At 57.9% G+C, this 25,917-nt stretch overlaps 12 protein-coding genes across 12 annotated transcripts in view; 7 read left to right on the forward strand and 5 right to left on the reverse strand.

Annotated features, from left to right (window-relative positions):
- CCM_03587 (chitinase 3 precursor, putative) overlaps nt 1-179 on the forward strand; it is a gene marked incomplete at both ends in the record, with an annotated part of 1,606 nt that extends 1,427 nt beyond the window's left edge. Inside the window, 2 exons of the mRNA XM_006668738.1 lie at nt 5-56; nt 112-179. Coding sequence (XP_006668801.1) covers nt 5-56; nt 112-179 — 120 coding nt within the window. The remainder of the gene's footprint in view (nt 1-4; nt 57-111) is intronic.
- A 1,364-nt stretch (nt 180-1,543) lies between these two features.
- Nucleotides 1,544-2,266, forward strand: CCM_03588 (ABC1 domain containing protein; the record flags this gene model as incomplete). The annotated part of the gene is made up of 1 exon (XM_006668739.1): nt 1,544-2,266. The coding sequence occupies one exon, from the start codon at nt 1,544-1,546 to the stop codon at nt 2,264-2,266; it is 723 nt and encodes a 240-aa protein (XP_006668802.1).
- A 492-nt stretch (nt 2,267-2,758) lies between these two features.
- Nucleotides 2,759-3,600, reverse strand: CCM_03589 (uncharacterized protein; the record flags this gene model as incomplete). The annotated part of the gene is made up of 3 exons (XM_006668740.1): nt 2,759-2,948; nt 3,109-3,172; nt 3,270-3,600. The coding sequence occupies 3 exons, from the start codon at nt 3,598-3,600 to the stop codon at nt 2,759-2,761; spliced, it is 585 nt and encodes a 194-aa protein (XP_006668803.1).
- Nucleotides 3,601-3,902: 302 nt separating this feature from the next.
- CCM_03590 (uncharacterized protein) lies at nt 3,903-4,697 on the forward strand (the record flags this gene model as incomplete). The annotated part of the gene is made up of 1 exon (XM_006668741.1): nt 3,903-4,697. One exon carries the CDS (start codon nt 3,903-3,905, stop codon nt 4,695-4,697), a length of 795 nt encoding a protein of 264 aa, XP_006668804.1.
- Nucleotides 4,698-5,202: 505 nt separating this feature from the next.
- CCM_03591 (Centromere protein Cenp-O) lies at nt 5,203-6,197 on the reverse strand (the record flags this gene model as incomplete). Its single annotated transcript, XM_006668742.1, has 2 exons — nt 5,203-6,047; nt 6,125-6,197. 2 exons carry the CDS (start codon nt 6,195-6,197, stop codon nt 5,203-5,205), a joined length of 918 nt encoding a protein of 305 aa, XP_006668805.1.
- Nucleotides 6,198-7,352: 1,155 nt separating this feature from the next.
- On the forward strand, nt 7,353-9,161 carry CCM_03592 (acetyl-coenzyme A transporter 1; the record flags this gene model as incomplete). Its single annotated transcript, XM_006668743.1, has 1 exon — nt 7,353-9,161. The coding sequence occupies one exon, from the start codon at nt 7,353-7,355 to the stop codon at nt 9,159-9,161; it is 1,809 nt and encodes a 602-aa protein (XP_006668806.1).
- A 649-nt stretch (nt 9,162-9,810) lies between these two features.
- Nucleotides 9,811-12,041, forward strand: CCM_03593 (uncharacterized protein; the record flags this gene model as incomplete). The annotated part of the gene is made up of 4 exons (XM_006668744.1): nt 9,811-11,489; nt 11,735-11,834; nt 11,863-11,954; nt 12,014-12,041. 4 exons carry the CDS (start codon nt 9,811-9,813, stop codon nt 12,039-12,041), a joined length of 1,899 nt encoding a protein of 632 aa, XP_006668807.1.
- A 757-nt stretch (nt 12,042-12,798) lies between these two features.
- Nucleotides 12,799-14,296, forward strand: CCM_03594 (MFS monocarboxylate transporter, putative; the record flags this gene model as incomplete). Its single annotated transcript, XM_006668745.1, has 2 exons — nt 12,799-13,291; nt 13,386-14,296. The coding sequence occupies 2 exons, from the start codon at nt 12,799-12,801 to the stop codon at nt 14,294-14,296; spliced, it is 1,404 nt and encodes a 467-aa protein (XP_006668808.1).
- A 685-nt stretch (nt 14,297-14,981) lies between these two features.
- CCM_03595 (amino acid/polyamine transporter I) lies at nt 14,982-16,526 on the reverse strand (the record flags this gene model as incomplete). Its single annotated transcript, XM_006668746.1, has 1 exon — nt 14,982-16,526. The coding sequence occupies one exon, from the start codon at nt 16,524-16,526 to the stop codon at nt 14,982-14,984; it is 1,545 nt and encodes a 514-aa protein (XP_006668809.1).
- Nucleotides 16,527-16,956: 430 nt separating this feature from the next.
- Nucleotides 16,957-18,033, reverse strand: CCM_03596 (metalloprotease 1; the record flags this gene model as incomplete). Its single annotated transcript, XM_006668747.1, has 3 exons — nt 16,957-17,041; nt 17,097-17,620; nt 17,686-18,033. The coding sequence occupies 3 exons, from the start codon at nt 18,031-18,033 to the stop codon at nt 16,957-16,959; spliced, it is 957 nt and encodes a 318-aa protein (XP_006668810.1).
- A 2,756-nt stretch (nt 18,034-20,789) lies between these two features.
- On the forward strand, nt 20,790-22,000 carry CCM_03597 (uncharacterized protein; the record flags this gene model as incomplete). The annotated part of the gene is made up of 2 exons (XM_006668748.1): nt 20,790-20,818; nt 20,887-22,000. 2 exons carry the CDS (start codon nt 20,790-20,792, stop codon nt 21,998-22,000), a joined length of 1,143 nt encoding a protein of 380 aa, XP_006668811.1.
- A 720-nt stretch (nt 22,001-22,720) lies between these two features.
- On the reverse strand, nt 22,721-23,595 carry CCM_03598 (WW domain binding protein 11; the record flags this gene model as incomplete). Its single annotated transcript, XM_006668749.1, has 2 exons — nt 22,721-23,460; nt 23,523-23,595. The coding sequence occupies 2 exons, from the start codon at nt 23,593-23,595 to the stop codon at nt 22,721-22,723; spliced, it is 813 nt and encodes a 270-aa protein (XP_006668812.1).
- Between the last annotated feature and the right edge of the window lie 2,322 nt (nt 23,596-25,917).

A 25,917-nucleotide genomic window follows, 5' to 3' on the forward strand; every position in this document is an offset into this window, starting at 1 on the left:
CCAGCTCTTCGCCGCCGGGTTCGTCCCCAACTGGCACAGTGCCTCAATGGGGTCAGGTAAGCTTTTTTTGGTCAATGAATTTATAGCGAGTTCGATGCTAACAGTGCGTAGTGCGGCGGGCAAGGATACAATGGACCGACCGGGTGCCAGGCCCCATTTACTTGCAAGAAGTCGAGTGAGTGGTGGTCTTCTTGCCAGTAGAACTCATACCATCTGACGACACGGCGGTACTTTATGTATAAAGTGGATGAGGATTGCCTGTCGTTGGGTTGACATGAAGAGCCTTCTAATACAGCGTGATATTTAGTTGGCGTGATTACATGTGAAGGGTGCAGGTTCATCCTTTGTTTTTGGTCGGTGGTCCTGGGGAATGTAGCTAGTACAACTAGTAATATTCCAACCCAATTGTTCATACGCCATCCTTTTCCTGTTTTTGAAATAAACAAGCTTTCGCACAGCTCTAGCTCTAATAATGATGGCCACGCTCGGCAAACTAGGGCAAGGTAGTGTGTCCATTGTCTTCATCGCTATCCGTTCACCTTGTTGTGCCCAGCTATAGGGTAATATGATGACGGATTTCGCTTCCCAAATGGGATTGGCTGGCTTGGAAGAGGCACCTGGGCGGTCGCAATCCAGGTAATTTAGCTCACAATCTCGCAACAACAATTCGGTAGGCACTGGTATAACTTAGTCGGCCAAAATAGACTGTATGGAAGCGATGAACTCTACCCTGTCATTCGCAATGATGGGCAAGGTTCTTTCATTCCAAATAATTAAAACGACGGTGTTATGCGCGGCGTAATTACACGCGGCAACGACCTCGCCGATTTCCTGCTATAGTTCGGAAAATAGGCAAGTACAGGACAATCATCGTTCTATCTTCGTCAATAGTCAATACGGTACAAACTCTGATATGCACTGTAGTTTTAGACTCTACATGGTGTTTGAAAGACTATGCGTCTTGTCTGTACTCTGAAATACTCACAATTGAGCAAGTCATTGGCTCGGCTGCCTGGTTCGCAAAGATCGACCTGAGGCAGGCATGGAGCCCGCTTGGCGAGGTAATGGGTATGTCTTGGAGTAGATCCGTTCGGGTGTTTACTATAATGTATTACATAGAGTGTCTAATAAGCAAAAAGAAAGCAGAATCGAGGGAGGGATTGTGATGCAGGGATGTATTAGTCTAGCTCGGCATGGTACCTAGTTATGAATCAAAATGATAGAGGTAAGAGACGGAAAAAAAAAAGTAATCATAAACAAAATGAAAAGTGAGCATAATTGTAGATAAAGAACGATAAATATCAAGGGAATGACAAGAAAAAAGAATACAATACTACCGAGGGTTCTGCGCACTGTGAAGCGTCGCCGCAAACGGCATATTTCACAGTGCGAGACAGCTACAGATGTGAGGCTATTCTTACTGTACGGACCAAGCCCGCATCCACAGAAGCAGTATCTCCAGATTTTTTTTAACCACCTTACTTATTTGCATCTCCTTGCGCCTTGTCATAGATCGGTGGGCCAGGGAACGGCGTTAATAAAAATGCACCAGCAGGCGAGAGATCTCTCCGCGGAGGATTCCCACTTCTCGCAGGGGCGACATCAGGCTGACGAGATCGGCCCGGACGCCCTTGTGGCTGCTCCCTCGGACCCTCTAGACGATGTCTTTGGCGCGGACGACGCCGGCGACGACGATGCGCCCAACGTCGTGTCGCGGGTACCCGAGTCCACACACCCGACGGACATGAGTCGTTTGCAGGCAGAGCACAGCACATCAGGCTATAGGGAGGGTGTGTCGGTGGCGAAGGAGGCCAGCATACAGCCGGGCTTTGACGAGGGCTTCAGCTTGGGTGCCACGATTGGTCAAAGGGCCGGGCATCTCATCGGCCTCGTCGAGGGCATCAGCAACGCGCTGGAGCCCCTCGGCAGCGAGGAATCGGCGGACGCGGCGCGGCTCCTCGGTCAGGCCCGCGAGGAGCTCAGCACCAGGCATATTTTTAGCGCCGACTACTGGGCACCCGACGGAAACTGGACGTATCCAGTCAACAACCCCCAAGATACGGGAGGGGAGGTGCTGTTTTCCGACGTGGCGGAGGCACATCCCTTGATCAGCAAGTGGACGGCCATCGTTGACGAGCAGGTGCAGCGGTGGCATATCCAGCTCGATATCTTGCGCGATGAGGCGGGCCCGCGAGTGGAAGTAATCTCAGATGAGCAAGCCAGATCGGGTCTCGTGCAAAAAACGAACAAGGCTTTGGACTGGTAAAAGGGTGTGGTGGCTTTTTCATATTGCCCAGCAGCTCATGAGAAGTAAAATACAGAGATGGGTAATCTCGTTCTCCTACCAGTACATCGCGGTTACAAGTCTTTGTCCATCTCGGAGATATCTGCTTGCTTTCGAGACTGTGACAGTCACGAGTCATGCCGGATCTTTTACTCGGACGGCAACAGCACAACAATGAACAGAAGAACAGACAAACAACAGGAGTTGCATTGACTGCGGTTGAGGGAGGATTCTCTCGAGTGGCGTTGAAACAACGCAGGGCAAAAGCGCAGAAGGAAGCACAGCCTCACGGCGGTCTTGACAGCTAGACGAGACATGAGCGGTCGTCTAGAAGAGAAGAAGTACAAATTAACTCGGGCACGTTTCTTTTTACATGTTTGTTGTTGCGGCGCTGCTGCCCTTGTCTTGGAGCCAGCCGCTAGTTGTGTATTGGCGTGCGGAAGCCCCTGTCGGTAGTTGCTTTTTCGACCACGATCAGGCAAGATTTTCTGGCAGTTGACCGATTTCTCGTGTTTTTCCAAAGGGGGTTCGAGACACAGTGTGGGAACAATACGGTGCGGCAACCCTGCTCACGGGTCGGAGCTTGTTCTTGTTCCGTCTCGAAGCTGGAAATTGGTGCCTGAGACATATTAACTTGCCCCCCTTCAAAGGCGGTAACGGCGTACTACGAAGTACGGGCAAGTCAAAGCTGGCATAATAATGAATAATGGTGATGTTGTTATCAAAGACGAGGGGAGCGAGAGAAGAAGCAAGCCGATTTCTTCGCCAAAGGCAAAAGAAAAGTCCTCTGAAAAATAACTACTTTGCTTTCCCACTTCACTTACACGAGTTGGGTGCGGAGATGGCATGACAGGGGACAAGTCCAGACAGGGAGGGATCGGCACTTCCCTATACGAGTATACTGTGCAACACGCAACACGCAACATGAACACGCGGTCAACGATGCTTTTTGCTCAGCGCAGGTGTGCATAATGCCGCTACTAACGCAGGTCCCAGTTGAACTTCCTGGCAGGGTGGCGCGATCCGATATGCCGGACAACGGCCCTGGCAAAACGGGCGGCATTTGCGCCGGGGCCCTCTATGTACTTCGATGGAGCCCTTGGCCGATGCCTAGGATTGGCAAGACATTGTGTAAAAAGCTGGGGCAGACTGGAGGACCTCGCCCAACCCTGAAAAGGCCGAAGCAACAATGTCAAAGGGAACCAAGTGGAGTTGGGTAATGACAAAGGGTGCCTGTTTGCATCTGCCATGTCTTGTTTCTGTTCCTCATTTCCCCATGAATCAGAGCTATACCCCGTCGAGGGGGCGAGCGGCATTGTAACTTGATATGCAGCTGCGAGGGACAGAGGGAGAGACGGACGCGGCAGGCGATAGGGGAGGTCCAAGGGATCCAGAAAGACTTTCCTAGTTTGTTTGAATCTCAGCAGATCAGTTATTTAAGCCGTCTCTCATCCCGCCATCTCCCCCGACTCACTCTCGCTCTCAACAACAACAAGGACTTTGGCTTGAATACTCAGAACTCTCACCCATACACTCTTTTCTAGTTCTACACGCTCGCTTCATACCCTTTTCTTCAAGCCCTTTCCAAACTCCTCACACCCTCCTAAATCCAATCAAGATGAAGTCCTTTGCTGTCGCCGCCGCCCTCGTCTCCGTCGTCATCGCCCACCCGGGCCTCGTCGACGGCCTCCTCGGCAACAACGCCGGCGTGCCCAACACGGACAACCTCCTCGGCGGCGCCAACGGCGCGGTGCCTAGCACCGACGGCCTCCTCGGCAACACCGGGCTCGACGCCAAGATCAAGCTGCCGGCCGGCATCGAGATTTCGGCCTCGCTCGGCCCCAAGTACCCGCCGCCCGCGGACCGCACCAACACCTGGCACCCGTCGCACCCCGACGTCGACATGGACGGCTGCGACGCCACCGACGAGGACTGGCACTACGTGCACCCGTGCGACGAGTGCCAGTTTGGCCACCACACCTGGACCACGTCGACGGCGACCAGCGTCGTCACCAAGACCGTCATTGACTGCGCGCCCACCGTCACCGACTGCCCGGCCCGCACCACGGCCATCACCACCGTCACCACCACCATCTGCCCGGCCACCAACACCGCCACTGCCACCCCGACCCCCGTCGTCCCCGTCTTCACCAGCACCGAGTCCGCCGTGACGGAGACCCCCTGCCCCGAGACCACCACTGCTGTGCCGCCCCCCCAGACCCAGGCCCCCATCTGGTCGACTGGCGTCTTGCCTCCCCAGACCACCAAGGCCCCGTCTCCCCCGGTCTCCATCGCGCCCCCGGTGCAGGGCGGCAACAACACATTCACCCAGCCCCCCGTCATCGTCAACGGCGGTGCGCAGGTTCAGATCGGCCTCTTTGCTGCGGTCGCTGCCATTGCTGCTCTTCTGTAAATCGGCTACCAAGGAATCTAAAGACAACTCGGTTTACGAGGCAACATACCTGGCAGAGCACAACCTGCAGGAAACACATTACACTGTTTCATACCTGGGAGGCACTTTTCTTTGTGGACATTCTTTTTTACTTATTTACAAACCTACGGGGCGGTCTTGCCAGTGGGAGATTTGGGGAACTGGCGTGATTGGGGCAACGATTTTGTTTTTAAAAAGGCATTTGGGGGTTGGCCTTGATTCTACTGTACTTTAAATTCTCTAATAATGAAAGTGGTTTTCACGTGTCTTCGGTTGTGACATTATATGTGCCTGTTATAGTAAGTCTTATCGTGTCATGTTGGTCACGTAGCACGCCTTGCCCATGGCTGGGCTTTGCCTAGGGACTAGAGTCATTGTACACGGGTCCATAGGGTTCAGAAGTGATTCGACGTAGCTGGGTCATAAATCGTCTATACGTTACTATTTTACATACATTTTTTATATACATTTATTTCCCTTTGGTGCATCAAGTCCCGGCATATCGCCGCAGTTTCCTCGCAATGTCATCCACGCCATCCCCCGTGTCAAAAACCAACCGCGTCATCCGCCAATCCCGTCCCTCTGGCCCAAACACGACAAACTTTTCCACCTTGCCATCCTGGTCCATCAAGATGCGTCCACTCCGCCCATCGGCCCAGGCGAGCTTGACGTGCTTGGCTTCCACATCCGCAATGCCGGCCTCGACCACGTGCCTGTCCGTCAGCGTCTCTTCCGCGCGACCCTTGCGCTGCAAGCCGAGCGTCTTTCGCAGGTCCGCCGTGAGGCCGAGGCGGTTGTGGAAGCGCATAATCTCGCGGCGCAGGGCGCGCGCGAAGCGATCGAGGTCCTGGGCCGTCTGCGCCTGCGCGGCGTCGGCGGCGCGCGGCGGGGGCAGGTAGCGGGTGGCGAGGCCGCCGACGGGGACGGCGGGCGGCACGGTGTGGCGGTGGACGCGCAGGTGCGCGGGGGACGCGGGCCAGGGCCGGTTGAGCATGACGTAGTACGGCCGCAGGAAGTGGCCCTGGGACATGACCTCGAAGCGCAGGCCGAGGACGTGGCCGGCGTCGACGGCGTGCGGATCCGGGTCGCGGATCTTGAAGGCGGTGACGGGCGTGGCGATGCGGTAGGCGCACTGCTGCATGTAGGCGGCCTGCTGGGCGGAGCGCTTCTGGAGGGAGGCGGCGGCGGCGTCGGGGGTCTGCGCCGATTTGAACAGCGACGAGGTGGTGTTGCTGGTGGTGGAGAAGGAGGTTTCTTGGATCATGTTTTGGATCGGCGTGGAGGAGAGAATGGTGCAGCATTCGATTTGGAGGCGTTTCTGCATGGCGGCGACTGGTGTGGTCAAGTGAAGCTGCGTTAGCTTGGGACGGCGACCAACGGGAGATGGGAACAGCGGAGGGTGTGCGTACCTCTCTTTTTTAATGAAGCGATTTCCTTGTCGAGGGGATCGACCTGTGGTCTGGGGTTTTCTTGCTCCTCCATGACAGCATCGGGGTTTCTGGAGGAGGCGGCTAAACTCGGATTGGAGTGGTGGATGATGTTGTCGCGATGATGAGTCGCGTGTTGTTGGCGGACGGGACGCGGGTGGCGATAAGATAAGAGTTGCAAGCTGGGGAGCGCCCCACGGCCTTGGCTGCGGTGGCGGGGGAGACAGGGCTGAGGGCTGCCTGCGATGCTGGGCAGGGGAGGAAAATGCAGCAGGTATCTATAAGTGCTTTCTAATTTAAACAGAGTTGTTTAATAATAGCCGTGACACACTTATTATAATGATGCACCTGGTGTGTTTGACAGGTACAGAGTACAAAGTGTCTGAGCTAGGCTGTCCGCCAAAGCCGAGTCGAGTGGCTGCCCAAAAAGGTACTGCTTCAGGTACACATCCAGGGGCCCTGAATGCGGGGCCCCTGGGGGAGGTCCTCTGAGGTTCTCGAAGTCCCCCTCAAAACAAGCCTCACGATTCAAAGTGCTTTGCTCCTCAGACAAGTTCCCTTGCTCTTCTCCTCTCATGGGGCGTTTTTGATTCCTCCTTGCGTCGCCTTTTCTTCTTCCATTCTATTCGATTTTTTTCCTTTGCTTCCTGCATTGCCCGTTGGTTGGGCACTCTCCGCTCGCCAACAGCTCAAGCCGACGCCACCCACGACCGAGTCACGACGGAGCTTCGTTCTCCCAAAATTTGTAAGCCCTTGAGGCCACGGTAGCGTCGCCACGCCCCGACAACCCGGAGCGCGCCAGCAAGGCAACAGCTTGCCCGCTTCGCCATCGACCGGCTTTCTCGTCGCCAGTTCGACTCTACACTCTTTTCCATCTCTTTTCTCTTGGACATTTTTTTGGCCGCTTCGACTCTTGTTCCATTGCGAGGCTGTTGCCGCTTGTCAGACGTCCAGACAGCAGCATCCACCACCCGCCTTCCATTACGGTTCCGTTAACGACAACGAGACCAACCCGCTCTACACGCCGCACAAAACTACCATTTACTATTCTTCACTCTCATTCCACGCCCGATTGAAACATATACTTGTTCCCAACAGCTCCGTTGTCGAATTTTTGATACGCGAAAAAGCAAACATACACACCACACAGGTCTGAGCCTGGGACCTGCCACCCCTGCGCCCTCTATCCGATCCGCGGCCGTTTCTTCCTATGGGGGCCAGAGCGCGACAGCGGAGGTCGCACGGGGAGAAGAGCGCCTCGCCCTTGTCCATCAACACCGGCCGCGACACCAACGGCGACACCAACGTCGACGTCAACAGCGACATCAACGGCGACATCAACGGCGACATCAACGGCAAAGTAGCCACGCCGCGCCGCAACAAGAAAAACGGCACCATGAACGCCGGCGTCGAGATGCGCCGCAAGGCCGCCGCCAACGATGCCGCCTCCCTCACCTCCAACTACATGGCCCGCGAGTCCTTCTCCCTCGACGACCCCGTACCCAAGTCGCCGGCGGCCAACGATGCCGGCTTCTTCCAGCTGCCGCTGCAGGACCAGCGCAACTTTATGCTCCTCGTCCTACTCTACTTTCTCCAGGGCATCCCCATGGGCCTCGCCATGGGCTCCGTCCCCTTTCTACTCAAGAACCACATGTCGTACACCGAGATTGGCGTCTTCACGCTGGCGTCCTACCCCTACTCGCTCAAGCTTCTCTGGAGCCCGTTTGTCGACGCCGTATGGAGCCCCCGGTTTGGCCGCCGCAAGACGTGGATCGTCCCCATCCAGTTCCTCTCCGGCTTTGGCATGCTCTGGCTCGGTGGCCACGTCGAGGGCATGTTGGCGACTACTGGTAAGCCCGGCGGCCCCACCGTCTGGTCCTTTATGCTCTGGTGGTTCTTCCTGGTCCTCATGTGCGCCACCCAGGACATCGCTGTTGACGGCTGGGCTCTGACTCTGCTGAGCCCTGGCAACGTTTCGTACGCGTCGACTGCGCAGACCGTCGGCCTGACTGCCGGCCATTTCATGTCTTACACTGTCTTCCTCGCCCTCAACGCCTCTGACTTTGCCAACAAGTGGTTCCGAGCCGTCCCCTCGGACGACGGTCTCGTCTCGCTCGGTGGCTACCTGACGTTTTGGGGCTGGATGTATATTCTTGTCACCATCGGTCTCGGCTTTATCAAGCGCGAGGAAAAGTCGCAAAACGAGGAGGGTGTCTGGGAGGTCTACAAGATCATGTGGGGCATCCTCAAGCTCAAGAACGTGCAGACCATCATCATTGTCCATCTCATTGCCAAGATTGGCTTCCAGGCCAATGACGGCGTCACCAACCTCAAGCTTCTCGACAAGGGCTTTGGCAAGGACAACATGGCCCTGACGGTTCTGATTGATTTCCCCTTTGAGATTGGCCTGGGCTACTATGCAGGCATGTGGTCGCAAAAATACGGTGCCATGAGACTCTGGGGCTGGGGCTTTGTCGGCCGTCTCGGTGCTGCCCTTTTGGCGCAGCTCACCGTGGCTATCTTCCCCGCCGAGGGCGTCACGACCTGGTACCTTGTCACTGTCATCCTCTCGCACATCATCTCGACCTTTACCAACACCATCATGTTTGTCGCCGTCTCAGCCTTCCACGCCAAGGTCTCGGACCCCGTCATCGGCGGCACCTACATGACGCTGCTCGCCACCGTCTCCAACCTGGGAGGCACATTCCCTCGCTACTTTGTGCTGCGCCTCGTCGACGTCTTTACGGTAGCCACCTGCCACCCCGGCAAGCACACCAGCAGCGCCAAGCTCAAGGGCACGCTGGTGACGGAGGCGTTTTCCTGCGCCGTCCAGGCTGAAAAGGAGCGATGCCAAGACGGCGGCGGCGTGTGCCAGATGACGCGCGACGGCTACTACTGGGTCAATGTCCTGTGCGTGATCTTTGGCGCCGTCACCTTTTTCTGGTACATTAAGCCCAAGGTGCGACAGCTCCAAGCCCTGCCGCTGCGGGCGTGGAGGCTGGCCCCAGGCAGGCAATAGCACGAGGCAAAAGGGCGTATTGATACGGGCAGAAGAAAGAAATTGTAAGCATAGAACAGAGTAATGTTAGTTATTTAGAAAAGAGAATAATTAATCATGTTCAAATTGTTACATGCGTCGTGGAACCAACGACTGCTGCCTGAAGTGTTTGCTCAGATGTGCCTGATGGTACAACCCCGCAATCCCTCGCCCAGCTTTAAAGCAACTTCCTTCATTCACCAACTACAAACGCGCGGGCCAAGAGCAACCCCAGCCGTGGCTTTGCTGCCTAGCAAAAAGGACTTTTTGCTTTGAAAACAACGTCGAGTCACCAGTCCATATTCGGCGTGTTATGTTTTGTTAAAAATAAGCTTTGGTACGTGTTTGCTTCTCCCTCTATTCACGGTGCACGCTGGTTGTGCGGGCAGCGGGCTAACAGCATGCATTCATCGAGGTACAGACTCGGCAACAGATTATCATATCTCTACAAGAAATTTTTCCAGCATCTGGTACATTTCGATAGCATATTTCGATAGCAAGTCGTCGTCATTTAAACGCGCAAGAGTGCTTGCTCGATAGCAAGTCGTCTACAACACCAAGGTCTTCAGCATCGAGCAAGCTCGTCCCATACAAGCTCCCCTGATTCTCAGTCTCTTTTACGCAACACACCATGGCGTCCGACCCGGAAGCCACTACAGGCAAACGTCTGCTGCTCCTCGACTTTCCCTCGGAGATTCTTGCCGGCATCTGCCAGCACCTGCCCAACTCGGACATCAAGTCCCTGCGCCTCGCTGCGCCGTCCCTCTGCCACGCCGTGCCGCCGCGCTTCACCCGTGTCTTTCTCTCGCCGGATCCGAGCAATCTCGCCGTGTTCCGTGCCGTCGCCGCGCACCCGACTTTCCGCCTCGGCGTTCGCGAGATTGTCGTCGACGACGCGCGCCTCCCAGATATAACCCGGCGCCGGGACTGCTTCAACGACACCACCAACCAGGAGGAGAGAGACATAAGCGCCTCGGATAATGCGATCCAGCGAGGCCTCGAGGCGTCGGACAACCAGCAGGTTTCGCCGGGCAGCCACGGCGTGTACTCTTCGGATCCAGAGCCCATGATGATGTGGTTTAGCCTTCGCCGCCAGAGGAACCGGCTGGAGCTGCGCGGCCGCCACGCCAACGATTCAGGCAACGTGGCGGGGCGCGCGGCACGGGATGCGCAGCGGGCCGCAGAGCCCCCGGTGGAACAGACCTACCAGCATTACCGGGACCTGCTGCGGGCGCAGGAGGCGTCGATGGAGACTGGGGAGGATATGCAGGCTCTGGTGGACGGCCTCGCAGCGTTTCCGGCGCTGGAGCGCATCACTATTACCCCCGCGACGCACGGGTTCCTGTACACGCCGCTGTACTACACACCCATGATCCGCAATCTGCCGTACGGCTTCAACTACCCGCTGCCGCGCGGCTGGCCGACATCCAAGGAGAGGCCGCTGCAGGAGACGCTGCTGCAGGAGCTGTTCCCGTGGGTGCCCAGCCCGGGTTGGACGGCAGACTCTGTCGAGCGCGAAAAGGCACGCTGGAGGGGTCTGGTACTGGTGCTGCGGGCGCTCGCGACGCGCGTCCAAGACGGCGGCAGCGCGGTGCCGGAGCTGGTCATGGACGTGCACTCGCTCAATACAGGCGTCAGCCCGTACATGCTGGCGCAGGAGTGCGAAGAGCGCGACTACCTGGCTTTGATCCTGCGCCAGCCGGGTTTCCGGCGCCTCGATCTGCCGATCCTCCTCGCCGGCGTGCAGCCCAACGACGTTGCTCTTTTAGGAAACGGCCTCCTCAAGAGCCTGCTTGCCGAGGCACGCGATCTGAAGCACTTTCGCCTGCGCGGCGACGGGCAGTTGGACCCGGCGTCTCCTTCCCCGCAGCGCTTTTTCCCTCTGAAGTCGTTGCTCCCGCTGGACACGTGGTCGTCGCTGCGGCACTTTGGGCTGTCCAAGTTTGTGGTGCGCGTACCGGACCTGGTGGACGCGCTAGGCGCGCTCCCCGCGACGCTGCGCACCGTGGAGCTGAGCTTTTTGATCTTTAGCCCGCTGGATATGGGACGGCGCGAGAACCACGGGATGCTGCTGAAAACGATGCGGGAGAAGCTGAAGTGGGCGGATAGACTGCCGGAGGCGCGGCCGCGGGTGACGATGGGGCTGGCAAAAGCCAAGAACAACGTCGAGGGACGTGGATTGTGGTTTAGCGATGAGATTGGGACGTTTTTGTATGAGAGTGGCCAGAATCCGTTTGGTTGGCAGAGGGATGTGTTGTTGCCGGGCGCGGGGTGGGTGGCGGACGAGTATGACGCGGATTTTGCGAGGCCGTATGTTGAGTACAAGGACTACCGCGCGTTGTGGTATAATGAGTAGGGCTATGGCTCTGGGGTTGAGTTGTGAGAGAATCAGAAAGATGTGCGTTGCTCAGTTTGTGTGATGGTTGTGGATGGGTGGGAACGGAAACGGAAGCGGCAATGAAGCTGTCTCAATTTCTAGATTGAATACTTGCTACAAGTACGCATATTGAGTTGAGAGAATGAAGTAAGAATGAAGTAATGATTCAATGGAATAGCGAATACCGACGATGCGTTGCAACCCGTGATGGATGTGTCGAGCGAGGCGACGACATGGATCCCTCCCTGTGTTGGCTCCCGGCGCAGCAGGTCGACAAAGTATGTGCGGTGTACCGAACTCGGATAGATAGGGGATGTGTGGAGAATCAAGAAGATTCTGGATTTGGAATTGAATATCCAGGCTTGGCAGGGGGGAGAGAAGAGGCGGCTTGACCGCTGGTTGGTGTCGTTGATGCTGATGGCATCGTGATGGATGCGATGCGCTAGATGGCTTGCAGTTCCGACTGCGAGTGCGGCCAAAGTTAATTTCGCTAGCGGCAGAAGAAGCAACTGCCGCCTTTTTACCTTGTTCTCCTCTTTTTCTTGTATTACAACGCACAGCATACCCGTGGTGACACGAGTGCGTTCTGCCCACCCCTCCACAGGTACATGATGCTTGGCGGAAAAACCAAGGCTGATGGCTCCTCGCAGCAGAATCATCAGATAAGCCCCGAGGTCCATATGAAAAAAATAAGCTTCCGAGTCGTCTCTGGCGAATGCAACACATTGGGGGTGGCGGTGGAGAAAGAACATGATGTGCGCGCCCTACCGAGTCCCAGGTGGTCCAGGGGAGATGCCTTGGGTTGCCATATTGGCCACCTTTATTTATTCCCGAACCTGGGTTTAAAGTTGAACCAATTGGCTCGTCTAGCCCAAGCCACAGAAGCGGAAAACAACAGGGTAAAAAAAGGAAAGAAAAAAAAAAAGTTCCTCGATCCATGCTGTTTGCTCCACCCCGACAACGGCTTTCCTCGTCCGGCGGCGTCCGGCGAGCAGCGGCAAACAATGGGCATAAAAAGGCTGGACCCCACGAACATGTATGGGCCACTCAGACCGATTACTGACCTATCGACTTTTTTTTACTTGGGCGTGGGGTCTATAATTACTTGTTCCCTTCCTTGTTGCTACTTGCTACCTACCATACAGGAAGAGAACCCAGCTCCGACTTGACCCCAGGCTGCTGCTGCTGCTGCCCGTCCTTGTTGTTCATGCTGTTGAAAGCAGCCCATCTACACACACCACCATGGACGTTCAGCAGGTCAACTCGCGCGTCATCCACGAGCAGCCCGACACCGTCTACCGCGTCGTCGAGCCCCCCATCAGCGCCTCGCACAGCAACCTCGCCGCCGACGCTGCCCAACCAGCCAGCGGCGGCGGCAACAGCAGCGGCAGCGACGACGTCGAGCGGCAGACCACCTCGTCGGCCTCGTTTGAGGAACCCTACCCCGAAGGCGGATGGGCTGCCTGGTCCGTCGTCCTCGGCGCCTTCTTCGCCCTCTTCTCCGCCATGGGCCTCATGAACAGCATCGCCGTCTTCCAGGCCTACACCCTCGACCACCAGCTCCGCGGCTACAGCGAGGGCACCGTCGGCTGGATCTTTTCCATCTACACCTTTCTCGCCTTTTTCGGCGGTGTCTACTTTGGTCCTATTTTTGACAAGTATGGGCCGCGATGGCTGACTATTTGCGGCGCCGTTTGCGTGACGTGCTCGATGCTGGCGATGAGTTTCTGCACGGGTATGTTGTGTTTCCTTTTTTTTTTTTTTTTTGCTCGCTTCGCTCGACGTCGGGCTGTGGGGAATTGACTCGACTTGCTGATTGGGACACACAGAGCTCTGGCACTTCATCCTCGCCTTTGGCGTCCTCGGCGGCCTCGGCACCTCCCTCGTCTTCACGCCGTGCATCGCCGCCGTCGGGCACTGGTTCAAGGCGCGCCGCGGGTTCGCCACAGGCCTCGCGACATGCGCCGGCGGCCTCGGCGGCATCATCTTCCCGCTCATGCTCACGGACCTGTTTACGCGCGTCGGGTACGGGTGGGCGACGCGCGCGCTCGCGCTCGTGTGTCTGGTGTGCGGCGCCGTCGGCGTGCTGCTCGTGCGCGCGCGGCTGCCGCCCGCGCAGAACGCGACCGCGCACCCGGACCCGCGCATCTTCCGGCAGCGGCCGTTTGCGCTCGCCACCGTGGCCATCTTCCTGCTCGAGTTTGCGCTCTTCATCCCGCTCGCGTACCTGTCCACGTACGCGCTGCACCACGGCTTCGGCGCCGCGTACGCGTACCACCTCGTGCCCATCATGAACGCCGGCTCCGTCGTCGGCCGCAGCCTGCCCGGGTACTACGCCGACGCCATCGGCGCCTTCAACACCTGTCTGCTGAGCGTCGTGCTCTCCGTCGTCGCGTGTCTCTGCGTGTGGCTGCCGCTCGGCCACACGAGCGCCGGGCTCATCGTCTTTGCCGTGCTGTTTGGCTTCGCGAGCGGCACCGGCATCGCCATCTCGCCCGTGTGCATCGGCCGCATGTGCAAGACGCAGGAGTACGGCCGCTACTACGCCACCACGTACACCGTCGTCTCCTTTGCCTGCCTCATCGGCATCCCCATTGCCGGCAGCATCGTTCAGGCCAACCACGGCGACTACCAGCAGCTCATCGTCTTCACCGGCTGCGTCTACGTCGCCTCTGCCGTGTTCCTCGTCTGGGCAAAGGCCGCCCAGCTCGGCTGGGGCAACTGGCTCGCCGCGTACTGAATAGCTAGTGCCCTTTGGCTCCTTGCGTAATCCCATCGTGCCTTGACCTCCCAGAATACCTACCCCCAGCCCATTTCATGACATCTAACGACATATATACCACACAGGCGTGACTCGTGCGTACTTGGCTAAAAGCAGTTTATTTATCTTCTTTCCGGAGTTTCTTTCTTTGTTATTGTTGTTTAATTTTGCTTGGTTTTTGTGAGTCTTGCTGTTTTTTGTTCAGTCTTTGGAAACAGTACTGACACGCTTCTGGCTGATGCAGCATAGACCCAGCCCAGCCTTCATCTCGGACTGTTTAGATATACGGATACATTTTATATTTAAAAATAATTAAAAGTTACATGTTTTGATGACAATATGAACCAGTCCATCGTCTGTTCCTGTTCACCGTTATCGTCTGTTCTGTCCACCGTTATCGTCCATCGGTGATCTGGCATCCAACGTCGTAGTCTGTTAGTTGATGCGACTCTCTTCTGACGGCCCTTTAAAGTCTGCCCATACCACGTAGTTAGCCATGATATCATACAACTCCCATCGCCTCAAGTCCAGCAACTTACCGCGTCTGGCAGCCATGCAATACCACCCCGCGCTCAGAACAGCAAACCCAACAAACACCACCGACGCATAATTCATCGACGACGGCGTCACCGGCAGCGTCTGCGGCATGCTAAACAAGACCAGCTCAAACAGGATCCAAACCACCGCGACCACATTGGCCACGCCGCCGACGACCGGGTGCAGGCGCCATCTTGCCGTCGCCACCTCGCGCCGGCCCATCACCAAGCTCGTCGCAATCGGCACCAGGTACCCGACAGCGAGCCCCATGACGCCCACCGACACAAACGCCGTAAACGCGCTCGTGCTCCCGAGATACACGAGCCCCAGCAGCATCTCCACCGCGGTGACCAGCCCCAGCGCCGCCAGCGGCCGGCCTGCCGTCGTGCTCGCCCACACCCCCCGCAGCGGAATCCCCGCGTCGCGCGCAAACGCCCACGTGCAGCGCGACGCCGCCGTCGTGATACTCACCGAGCAAAAGAGCGCGACGCCCAGCACGAGCGCCATGACGGCCGTCGCGGCCCCCGCGCTGCCCAGCACCCGCGCCAGCACGGCCGGCAGCGCCTGCCCGTACGGCGTCGCCGCGAGCAGCTCCGCCGCCGGCGGCAGCGTGAAGCACAGCGGCAGCACGAACAGCAGCGCCGCGGCGCCGCCGAGCGGCACGCACAGCGCCATCGCCCGCGGCACCTGCACCGCCGGCTCGGCGCACTCCTCCGCCATCGACGCCACCATGCCCACCGCGCAGAACGTGTACGCCGGCGGCAGCAGCCCGACAAAGAAGGAGAACCCCCGCGCCCCACCCGGACACGGAGCCGTCGTAGTGGCCGAGCGCCACGGCGGCCGGGTGGCGCCCGCTGTGCGCCGTGGCGGCGACGGCGGCCGCGAGCGCGACGAGCGTGAACAGGTTCCAGGCTGCGGCCACGCCGTCCACGTACGGCAGCAGCGGGTCGCCCACGGCGCACAGGACTAGCGTCGCGAGACACGCGGCGTAGAAGACGAGCAGCAGCTGCCAGGCGGGCGCGGCGGCCCACGACGCGTCGTACAGGCACACGGTCGCCGCGAGCAGCGAGGCGAGCCCAAAGTTGACCGACAGCGTGACGGTCCAGTGGCCGACGAGCCAGCACCAGCCGGTGATGTAGGCGAGCGGTGCGGCGGCGGCGGCGGGGCGGCCGGGCTTGGGGGAGGCGAGAAGTCGGTAGGACCAGTCGTAGACGCCCGACGAGCTTGGGAAGCGCGAGGCGAGCTCGGCGAGCGACGCGGCGACGCACCCGTCGAGCACGACGACGACGAGAAGACCTGCCAGCATGGACAGCTGGCCGCCGCCGTAGAGCGCCGCGCTTGAGAGCGCGCTGCCCATGCCGTACGGCACAGCGGCGATGGCGAGCGCCATCGACACCATGGTGAGCAGGGCGCGGTTGCGGCGCAGCTGCGGCGGGCGGGCGGCTCCGGCAGCGGGCGCTGCGTGGGAGACGGGCATGTTGTTGGAGGATGCTGTGCGTGAGGCTAGACGGTTTAATGAATGAGGAAGCAATATGCGGCGCCAATATGTACTGGAAACCGGCAGGAGTATAGCTCGCAGATGGATCTGGCTGATATAGTTGAGGAGCTGGTAGAGTGATTGCAGAACGGGGCCAATGTTCGTCGTGCATAATGTACGTGTATTGTGCGTCATGTATCTCAGCTGGTGGGCCAAGATGCATGTCTCTCCTCGTCTTGCGATGTGCATCTGGATGCACGACGGCTGCCATCACGGCGTATCAGTGGCTGGCTGCGGGACAATGTCTCTGCTGGCGACCGCGAGTCTCGGCTCCATGTGAGACTTGTGGCGGCGCTGAATCTGTTTATAGAAACGCGGTACGGGAACCGGATCAAGTGAAAAATGATGTATTGACTGCCAATATGCTTCCCGTCTCGCGCCATTGTAAATGCAGCCACTCGCTCTATTGCTTCTATTGCCTCCTCGCTCGCTCAACATGCCACATCCGATCAATATGCTCTCCTTCTCACACTGTGAAATGCAACCACGCTCTAATGCTTCCTCGCTCGCCCACCATGCAGCATCCTATTCATATGTACAAGACCGCAGCCACCATCTCTCGACCTTAAGAAAGAGGCCCGAGACGAACCAGCGCCAGCAGCGAGCGCATGCGGCTGGTCTGGCCGGGGGTAAATGTGTTGTAGCAAGCACTATCATGCAGGTCAGTATATGCGCTGCGGCCCGCGATGCGCCAGGCTCACTTACTCGTTGGAGTAGTCCATGTAGTTCTCAATCGGGTCCAGGCCGGGCAGCTCCGGGCAGGTGTCGCGGCCGGCGGGGCAGACGGCGACATTAGCGGTCCTCTCGGCGGGGGTGTCGGCGATGAAGTCGCCGCGGACGGCGTCGCAGCCGCCCTGGAAGGTGTGCAGCAGGCCGAACCAGTGGCCGACCTCGTGGACGGCGGTGAGCCCCATGTTGAAGGGCCCCTTGTTGCCGGGCAGGGAAAAGGTGCCGACCATGCAGCCGTCGAGCGCGAGCGCCTCGTTGCCGTACGCGTTCATGTTGGGGAAGACGCAGACGCCGCCGTTGCCGAGGCCCGGCACAAAGTACAGGTTGAGCGTGCGCGAGTCGCCCCGGTGCAGCGCCGTCTTCATCGGCGTCTCGTTGCCGTCCGGGTCGTTGGCCCACGCCGCGTTCTCCGTGTACGTGCTGCCCACGAGCCGGAAGCCGAGGTTGCTCGGGTCGTACGCCTTGTTGAGCACCTGGAGCTGCTCCTGGAGCTTGGCCGGCTGCCGGGGAGGGGGGTGTGTTAGCTGTCTTCCTAGAGCTATCATTGGGAGCGGGGGCAACGTACCGGGATGTAGCCGCCGGCGGTCGAGTTGGAGTTGTAGACGACGTGGAACCACGCGTCGAGGGTTATCAGCTCGCCCGTCTCCCGCTTGGTGACGGTCATGCCGGTGGTGCGCCCGTGCAGGCCGGCGTCGCCCTTGGCGAGCGCGTCGGCAATAATCTCCTCGCCCTGCGCAATCTTGTCCAGCGTCGGCTGGTCGCCCGTGACAATCTTCTCGTGCAGCGCGAGCAGCGCCGGGCTGGGCTCGCTCTGGCAGAACTCGCGCGTGCTGCGGGCGAGCTCCGGAGGGTAGGCCGCGGCCAGGGGTAGGGCGGCCAGAACGGCGGCAACGAGGCGGGTAGAAAGAAGCATTGCTCTTGTTGGGTATGAGGGAGCTGGTGGTGTAGTGAGAGCCTTGTTTGGTATAAGACGGTAGGTAGAGAGATGGATAAGAGCAACCAAGACAGGCTGTGAGGAAGATGCAATGATGAACGGGAATCTACATGCAAATGTGCGGTTGGCGAGGACTATATATACATGCACGAGGACCAAGTCATCCGGACAACGAATGAGCCTGTGCCCGCGCCGGTTGCGCGATGTAACAACATCGAGGTCCCTTTGGCAGTCGTTGGTATCGTTCCCCCATGACCTCTCCCCGGCTCTGTATCTGATTGGCCTTGCGTCTTCCCCCCCGGTCCAAGACTAAATGAGGAGGCGCGCCACGCAGCAGCGAACAGCGAGAAACGTCCGTCGCTGGTTGGTGGCCTGGTTCTTGGCCAAGGGGGATTGATGGCAGACTGCACACCGTAGCCGACCCCTTTCACCTGGGGGGTAATAAAGTCTATGGGCTGACCTGCCCTATCGAGCATGGGCACGCTGCATATTCGGCCTGTGGGAACACGACGGATGGATAATAAACTTTTTAGCGTTGCGCCGCCGCCGCCGGGTCCTGCGTCCGACCGAGATTCTGCGCCGCCCCTCACCTCGGCCGGGGGTTTGGGCTGGTGGGACCAGGCTGAGAGTTTTTTACAGAGGAACGGAGCCGCCGAGCCTTTTAGCCTGCAAGGACCGGGCGAGTGAGCTTCCTAGAACGGGCAATCGGAATTAGCTGGTAGGACTCTGGCGTCAGCGCTGCTGGGGAACGCGCGCAACTCGCCCCCCCCCTATAGCGGAAGGCGATGTGAATGGGCGGAGTGCGATGAGAGACAGAACCTTCTTCATCGGGCCGTGTGCCGATGGAGTGGGCGAAATGAGACATTGGCGGACAAGCAACCGCCACTACATGCAGAGCGTCGGACGGGGGGAGAGAATAGGCATTTGTGTTACCTAATGAGGAGGAGGGACAGCTGGAAAGAGCAGGAGAATCTATCTAATGCCCAGGTGATGCCATTCTAGAAAGAATTTGCTATAACCTGGACTTTAAGAGTACGGTGATGAGTTTGTTGCTGTACCAGTTGATGCGAGTTTTGTTGCTAGTGGTAGGTGCTACCCCGGAGTGAATAGTGCCGCTGCCTTTAAACTATCATGTCGGATAAGTCACCGATGCACTACATTTACAATGTCGACTCAATGTTTCCGCCGTCATCTCTCCTAAGCTCAGCACAAAAGGTCGTTGTAACATCAGGATTCTACCCGAACTCGCAGCCAAGACCTCGTATAGGCCGAATCCTTCCGTCAGCCATTGGGACTAAATTAAGGTTAAAATCTTGCTCCAAGCGCCCATCTGACTTGACTAGTTCTCTTGGACTCCTTATCGGAGCCAGCTTGTGCGGAGGCGGCGCACCAATCTATTGCAAGCGCCCGCCCAAAAGTCCCCCGACGCAAGCCATGATCTGCAGCCCGAACCGGGCAGGCGAGAGAAAAGCCACCAGCGCGTAGAAGGCGGCCGTTTTTTTTTTTCTTATTATTTTCTTCTTGTTTTTTCCTTCCCACAGTCTCTTCACTTTCGTCGAGCCAAGCAAATAGACCTGAAAGAGGGGCTGGCGAAAATGGAGCTTGCTGCCTTGACCTCCCCAGAAGCCGTCATTAATAATACAAAGAACCTGTTTGCCGGCCGGCATGGAGATGGAACAGGGAACAGGGAAATAAGAAATATGGCCATAGGCGAAGAGACCCCGGACAAGGAAAGGTAGGCCGACGAAGTGTCAGTGTACAAAGTACACAACTGTCCAGGGGGCACAGAAGAGATTTGTTGAATTTGATAGCGAAACATCATGAGTAGATTTGCCTCGCAAGCCCCGATCCCGCGTGGCGTCGGATCGGCCGCCTCGACTAGCTTGGCAACCTGCTTCACCACAACATTCTGCACCAGACGGCCTTGTACAAATTGCAGGGCCATGCAAAAGAAGCAGCGTCACCGCTGTACGCCCTGGTAAGAAGAGCAATCCGCGTCCATGTCATCGTGGCCATCCTGAATGTGAAACGGAAAAAAATTTGCTGCTTCTTCGACGGCCCCGTTTCCCGCTCCCAAATGCCCGGCCGACCTCGTGGGCGCAGACGGCAGGGCCGCGATACTGCAGGTCATAAGGGGGGGACAAGGCTCAAGCTGGGAATAATGATGTCTCCTCGGCAGCTTCCGGGTTTTTCGTTGGCCGATGACCCTTTATTTCTGAAATTTCCCTTCTAGAATTCCTTCTTGATTGTAGCCCTGGACAGAGATCCTTGCACTGGACCCTGGCACGGATAGCGTTCCGGGACAGGGCTGAGAAATTGTTGGTGCTCCTGGGTCGATGGGGTATGTTTATGGAGTCATTCGATTTTTTTTTTCTGGTTTTTTTTGGGGGTTCACTGTCACTCGACAAGCTGGGATACACCTTGGTAGAGCTGTGGAGGAAGCTGTCCAACCAAGTTGGCCGATGAAGGAAGCCGACTGCGAACATTGCACCAAACGACGGCTAGACTGCGGCCAACTTCAGCACGGAGACGAGAGGGTCTTTTCTGATATGAATTCCTACGAATATCTTACTGGGTTGAGCTCACCTGAGCGTCGACGGCGGGCTGGCAATCACACGCAGGCAATACCGGCGTGCTTCTTGTCACGTTTTCTGGACTGGCATGAGATCCCAACTTGGTAAAGGCTTCAGAATAGTATTCAGGGGATATGCTATGCGACTGACATGACATGTGCAATGCGGCGTCAACGAGGCAAACGCATCTTGTAGCCGTCGTGCACACTGAACAGTTATTTAGACTTTTTATTTCTCATTTATATTGTACTATATCCAGTGATTCTGCCCTTCTGCCGTGCCAGTCCCCATCAGCCCTGCGCTGCCCCCTTCTTGGCCGCGATATGCGCGTCGTGCAGCTCCGCGACCGCCGGTATAATCAGCGCCTCAATCTCCTCGTCGGGCTCGTCGGCAGGTACCTCGTCGGCGCGGAGCGGGCGGCCCTCGGCGTCGCCCCAGCCGCCCTTTCTCGCGACGCGCAGCCAGCGGTCGGCGCGGCGGGGGCTCACAAAGACCACTTCCCACTTGCGCGTCGTCAGCAGGTTGCCAATGACGAGGTGGTGCTGGTAGCGGTCGAGGCTGGTGCGCGCCTTGTGCACCAGCAGCGCCGGGTCCGTCTCGAGCTTGTAGCTGGCAATCATGCCCTCGGGCGCCCACCCGTCGACGAGGTTCTCGAGAAACTTGGGCACGGGGTCGAGGTCCACGACGAGCCGCTTGGAGCGCGGCACGCGCGGCGCGTCAAAGTTGTCAAACGCCTCCTCCTCCTCGTCGGCCCCCGCCAGCGTGCACGCCGCGTCCGTGGACTGGATCTTGTGCTCGGCCATGCGCTCCGGCGGCACGAAGAAGTCGGACACGGCGGCCGCCAGGTACAGCAGGCCGGCGGGGCCGAGCGGCCGCATGAGGCGCGCCAGCCCGCGCAGCTCGTGCAGGTAGTCGCCAATGGTGACAAACGGGAGCAGGAGCAGCATGTCGTGCTGGCGGGCCTTTTTGTACTCGCGCAGCACGGCGCGGAGGCGCGTCTGGTCGCGGGGGCGGACCACGACGCGCGCGTCGTCGGCGTCCTCCTCGAGGAAGTCCAGGAAGCAGTCCTTGGCGTGCGTGTAGTGCCGCGAGTACGGCTGCAGGCTGAACTCGCGGTGCAGGAAGATGACGGCGTACCCGGCGCCGAGAAAGTACTCGGCCGACGTGGCGCCGCGCGTGCCCGCGCTGAAGTTGTCGATGAACCGCACCGTCTGCTTCTCCAGCGGCACCGTCGTCCCGCCCGACGTGATGAGCACGACCCGGCGCTGCGCCGCCGCGTGGGACTGAATAAAGGTCCGCGCAGAGGCGAGGTGCGCCTCGAGGTGCCGCGGCGGCGGGTTCGACGAGAAGTAGGCGTCCTCGGCCTGGACTGACTGCGCCGACGACATGCTTTTGGTGGCGGCTGTTTTGTATAGAGTCTGGTTTGTTTTTTTTGACGAAATGTTTTATTGGACCATGGGCTTGGCCAATTGATCCCCGTTGTGGTTGATGCTGATGGTGACGATGACCCTGGTTGAGGGGTCAAGTCGGCGTCTAGTGAGGGGTTCAAGTAGAGGCAGAGATGGGACCGGCTTCAACGCAACACTTGGTGTAGGACCTGGGTGTCGCTGAAAAGCCCAGGTGGTGATGGAAATGAGAGAAGATGAGTAGAATAAATATTTCCTGTCGGATTGCGCCGTCGTTGGAGCTCTTATATAAATTTATAAAACCCTCCCCCCGGCTGTGCTGATATTTACGAAGCAGCTCCCATCCCGCTTCAACTCCGTGGAATGAGACAAGGGCCGCGGGCGCACAACGACGGCATGGGCAACAGCCCCAGCATTGAAATGAAACGAAGTGTAGTTGTGGCTCAATTGGGAGCAGTATGTAAATATGCAATCTTGTTCTCCTTGTGTAGCTATTCTTCCAGCTACTGGTGGCTTGATGGTGAGCTTGACTTTACAGACAATGAGCTTCGAAAACGACTTTGCGACCCCTTGACCTTGAAACAGTTCCATTCTAAAGGCCCGAACACCCGTGGTATCGTGAAATCATCAATAGTATACATGCGTAAAACACCCTCTCCATCTCCATGACCTTGCCGCCCACCAACGTCAATCCTCTTCATCTTCTGCATCTTCTACCGTGGCATTCCGCAATGCCGTTTCCCCTCCCGGTTGCTTCGACGCCGCCAGGTACCCCTGTCTCTCCAGAGCATCCGCCTCCTCGGGCTCCATCAGCCCGCCCTGGCCCGCGCCCTTGGCCAGCTTGGAGCGCACCGCTGCCGGCACAAACGCCGCCACCGCCTCCTTGTGCAGGTCGCGCGTGATGGGTGCCGCCTCGTACACTGTACGGGCCTCTACTACCGGCTTCTTCTCCTTGTCCGCGTCGCCGCCGCCGCCGCCTTGTCGTCCGTCTGCCCGATCCCGCGCCGCCTGCTCTGCATTCCGCTGCGCGCGGCGCTTGCTGTACCACACGTCCAAGACCGCTTTCGGTATCGGCGGCGGCGTGTCGCGCGGCATGGGTATGCTCTTGACGTCGTCTGCCACGTCCTCGTCGCTGCTCGACGCGCCGTGGGAGCCGCGACGTCGCTTGCCCAACACCCCGCCGCGTCGAGAGTCGTCGTCTCGGGTCCATCCCCTCCCAAACGTGGGCGCCTTGTCGCCCAGCGCCTCCCTGGCCTTTTTCACGGCCTTGCTCTCCTTCTCCAGCCCCTCCAGCACCTGCTCCTCGTGTCGGCTGAGCTTGCCGCCGCCATCTGTAATCTTCTTCAAGTCATCGATTTGTCTCTGGAGCTGGTCCGGGTTCTTGCGCGCCAGTCGCTCGTTTCGTCGCTCTTGGGCTTCGGATTTTCCTGCGGGGACAAAAGGTTAGCTGGCAAGGTTCATCACAGTTTGGCACGCGTCGTCTGCCAACCTTTTTTGATGGCCTTGGCCTTGTCAGCTTTGCGTTGGGCGGCCACGGGGTTGTAGCTCTTCTCTTTGGGCATGTTGACTTATATAGGCATACCCCAATTCGCGTTGCAGAAAAAGTATAGCCTTAGGAAAAAATCAGGGCGTAGGTGTAGCTGCGAATATGATGCTCGCTCATCGAGCTCTTGCGTATGGGTCAGGTTACTAAGCAATTCTGGCTACCCTGTATGACTCTTCAGAAATCGTCGCAATTGTCGCACACCCATTTCGTCTGACCAAGGTTTCTAGTTACGTGTGGAATGGTCCTTTAGGCATCAAGTCTTTTCTTGCCTCATTTTTCTCTTTTATTTAAACCCAGCGAGTAGTTGTGTGCGTGTGTGCGGGCAGCTGTGAGATGAATGCTGCCAGAAAGTTGGGCAGTCGGCAACAACGAGGCAGCATAAATCGTGCTCTAGAAACGATTCCTCCACCTCGAGGGAACAAGGACCATCAAAGTCATCTCATACCTAGAGCGTACCGATTTAACACCATATATAGTCGGTCGGAGGCATCGCTGGGCAATTGTGAAAGGGCGCACAACTTCAACAGTCGCGCTGGATGCGGTTTTCCTATTTATTGCGCTTGAGCTTGAGAAAAGTAGAAGTGAACATCTGGGGGTAGCGGAATTACAGAATAGCAGCCGTTTTCTGCAGTGTCCCCGGCTGCAGCTGCTGCGGCGCAAGGGAATGTCCGGGTTGAAAAGCACAGTTGAGCTGGCCACATCCTAGTATATATCAGCCTCAGTAAATTGGCCAATCCGACTGTAGGGTCTTTTGGGTTCACCAAGACTCGTGTTCCGATTCTCGGCCCCGCCTGCTGCACAACACGCATTTCTGCAGCAGCTCGTGGCAGCCGGCAACGGCAGGTCGGCGCACAGCGGGTACGGGCTGGGCCTTGTTCACCAGGGGTGCAAAGGTTGTAGGCAAATTCGGTAGCGGTGGTTTTCTGCTTCGATAAGAAAAAGGTCTGGAGTGGGATTGCTTATCAGTGCGGATAATTACTATTCACAAATATGTACTCCGGCAATACCAAGGGGAGAGGCGTTGGAGGTGTGGCTCGTCGGGCCGGGAGAGCGGCAGACCGTTGTCACGCCGCGGGATGCCTATTTTGGCGCGGCGCCAGTGTGCCACGAGGCCTACCAGCGCATAAGCTCCTTGGCCTGGATGACACAGACCACGACGGCGCTGGCGAGAGCCAGAATCCCAGAATCCTGCAGAGGCTCCATGGCATTGTGGCTTTCTTAAGGTTTGGCCCTTTGGCGCATGTGTGCATTTGCGTTGCTGGGTCGGTCACAAATGAGGACGGTGACGACGGGTAGCGTTGCATTCTGTAGTGGAAGTTAACTAGCTTGACAGGCCCATGTATGTAGATGGTTGCTGGGATGAAGAAGCCGAGGCGAGCGTCGCAGCTGAGGATACTCTAACTAACTATTGAGTACGAATAGTAGTTAGAGAGCGCTGTCGCATTTGGCGGCGCATCGCGGACACCTGGCCGCGCAGGCTCAAGGCTGTGCGCTGCTGAAGCTGAAGGTCAAGTAAAACACGGCAAGTGGTGCGTGGACGATCAGACAACGTGTGGTGGTACGAGAGTCATTCCATGGCTGCGGTGGTGCATGCGACGGCTGGTCGGTCAGGGCAAGATGGGTAGGAGCATCTGCGCAGAAATCTCATGAGCGAGCCATCTTGGTGAGAAGGTGGGTGGCGGCGCGGGCGGGGAGGCTCGGAGCGGTATCCGCGAGGCGAGCTGAGGGTGAGAGGCGCAGCGAGATGCAGCGAGATGCAGAAGGGTGCAGAATTGTAGCCGTCGGTCTGGTCTCTGCATACATATGTCGGCAGGCAAATAAGGCCAGAGGTGTCAGAAATGTCCAGAGCTATTGATGGATGAGCAAGCCACACGGTAGCGTAGCGCAGCGTGAACGCGCCGATAGCCAGACTGTCCATGGGCAGGGGATATCGATAAGCCGTAGGGACACATGTGATTGGACCGCGGGCAGGAAACTGTTTGTTATCCGACTTTTGGTGATAGCGAGAGTGGGTACTTCGGGGTGGTTTCGGTGCAATGGTGGGAAGCAAGAATGAGGCTGGTCGGAGATGAGTGCCATAGCACGACTTCGCGGGAGGGATGGATACGAATAACGACGATTGGAGAGAGGTCGGAGATTTGAGGGGGGTCAAGTGGTGATGTTTTGTTGGTGTTTTGGGGGCAAACGCTGAGTGTAGCTGGCACCTGGCAGTTAGTTGACAGCTGGCACCTGGCAGCTGGCAGACAAGCTCGGTGGTGGCAGCTGGCAAGCAGATTTATTAATACGAAGCGCTGAATTGGTGGCTCCGAGACCAGCATAGTTTAATAAATGCGAATGC

The sequence above is a fragment of the Cordyceps militaris genome (assembly GCF_000225605.1).
Source record: "Cordyceps militaris CM01 unplaced genomic scaffold CCM_S00002, whole genome shotgun sequence".
Lineage (NCBI taxonomy): Eukaryota > Fungi > Ascomycota > Sordariomycetes > Hypocreales > Cordycipitaceae > Cordyceps > Cordyceps militaris.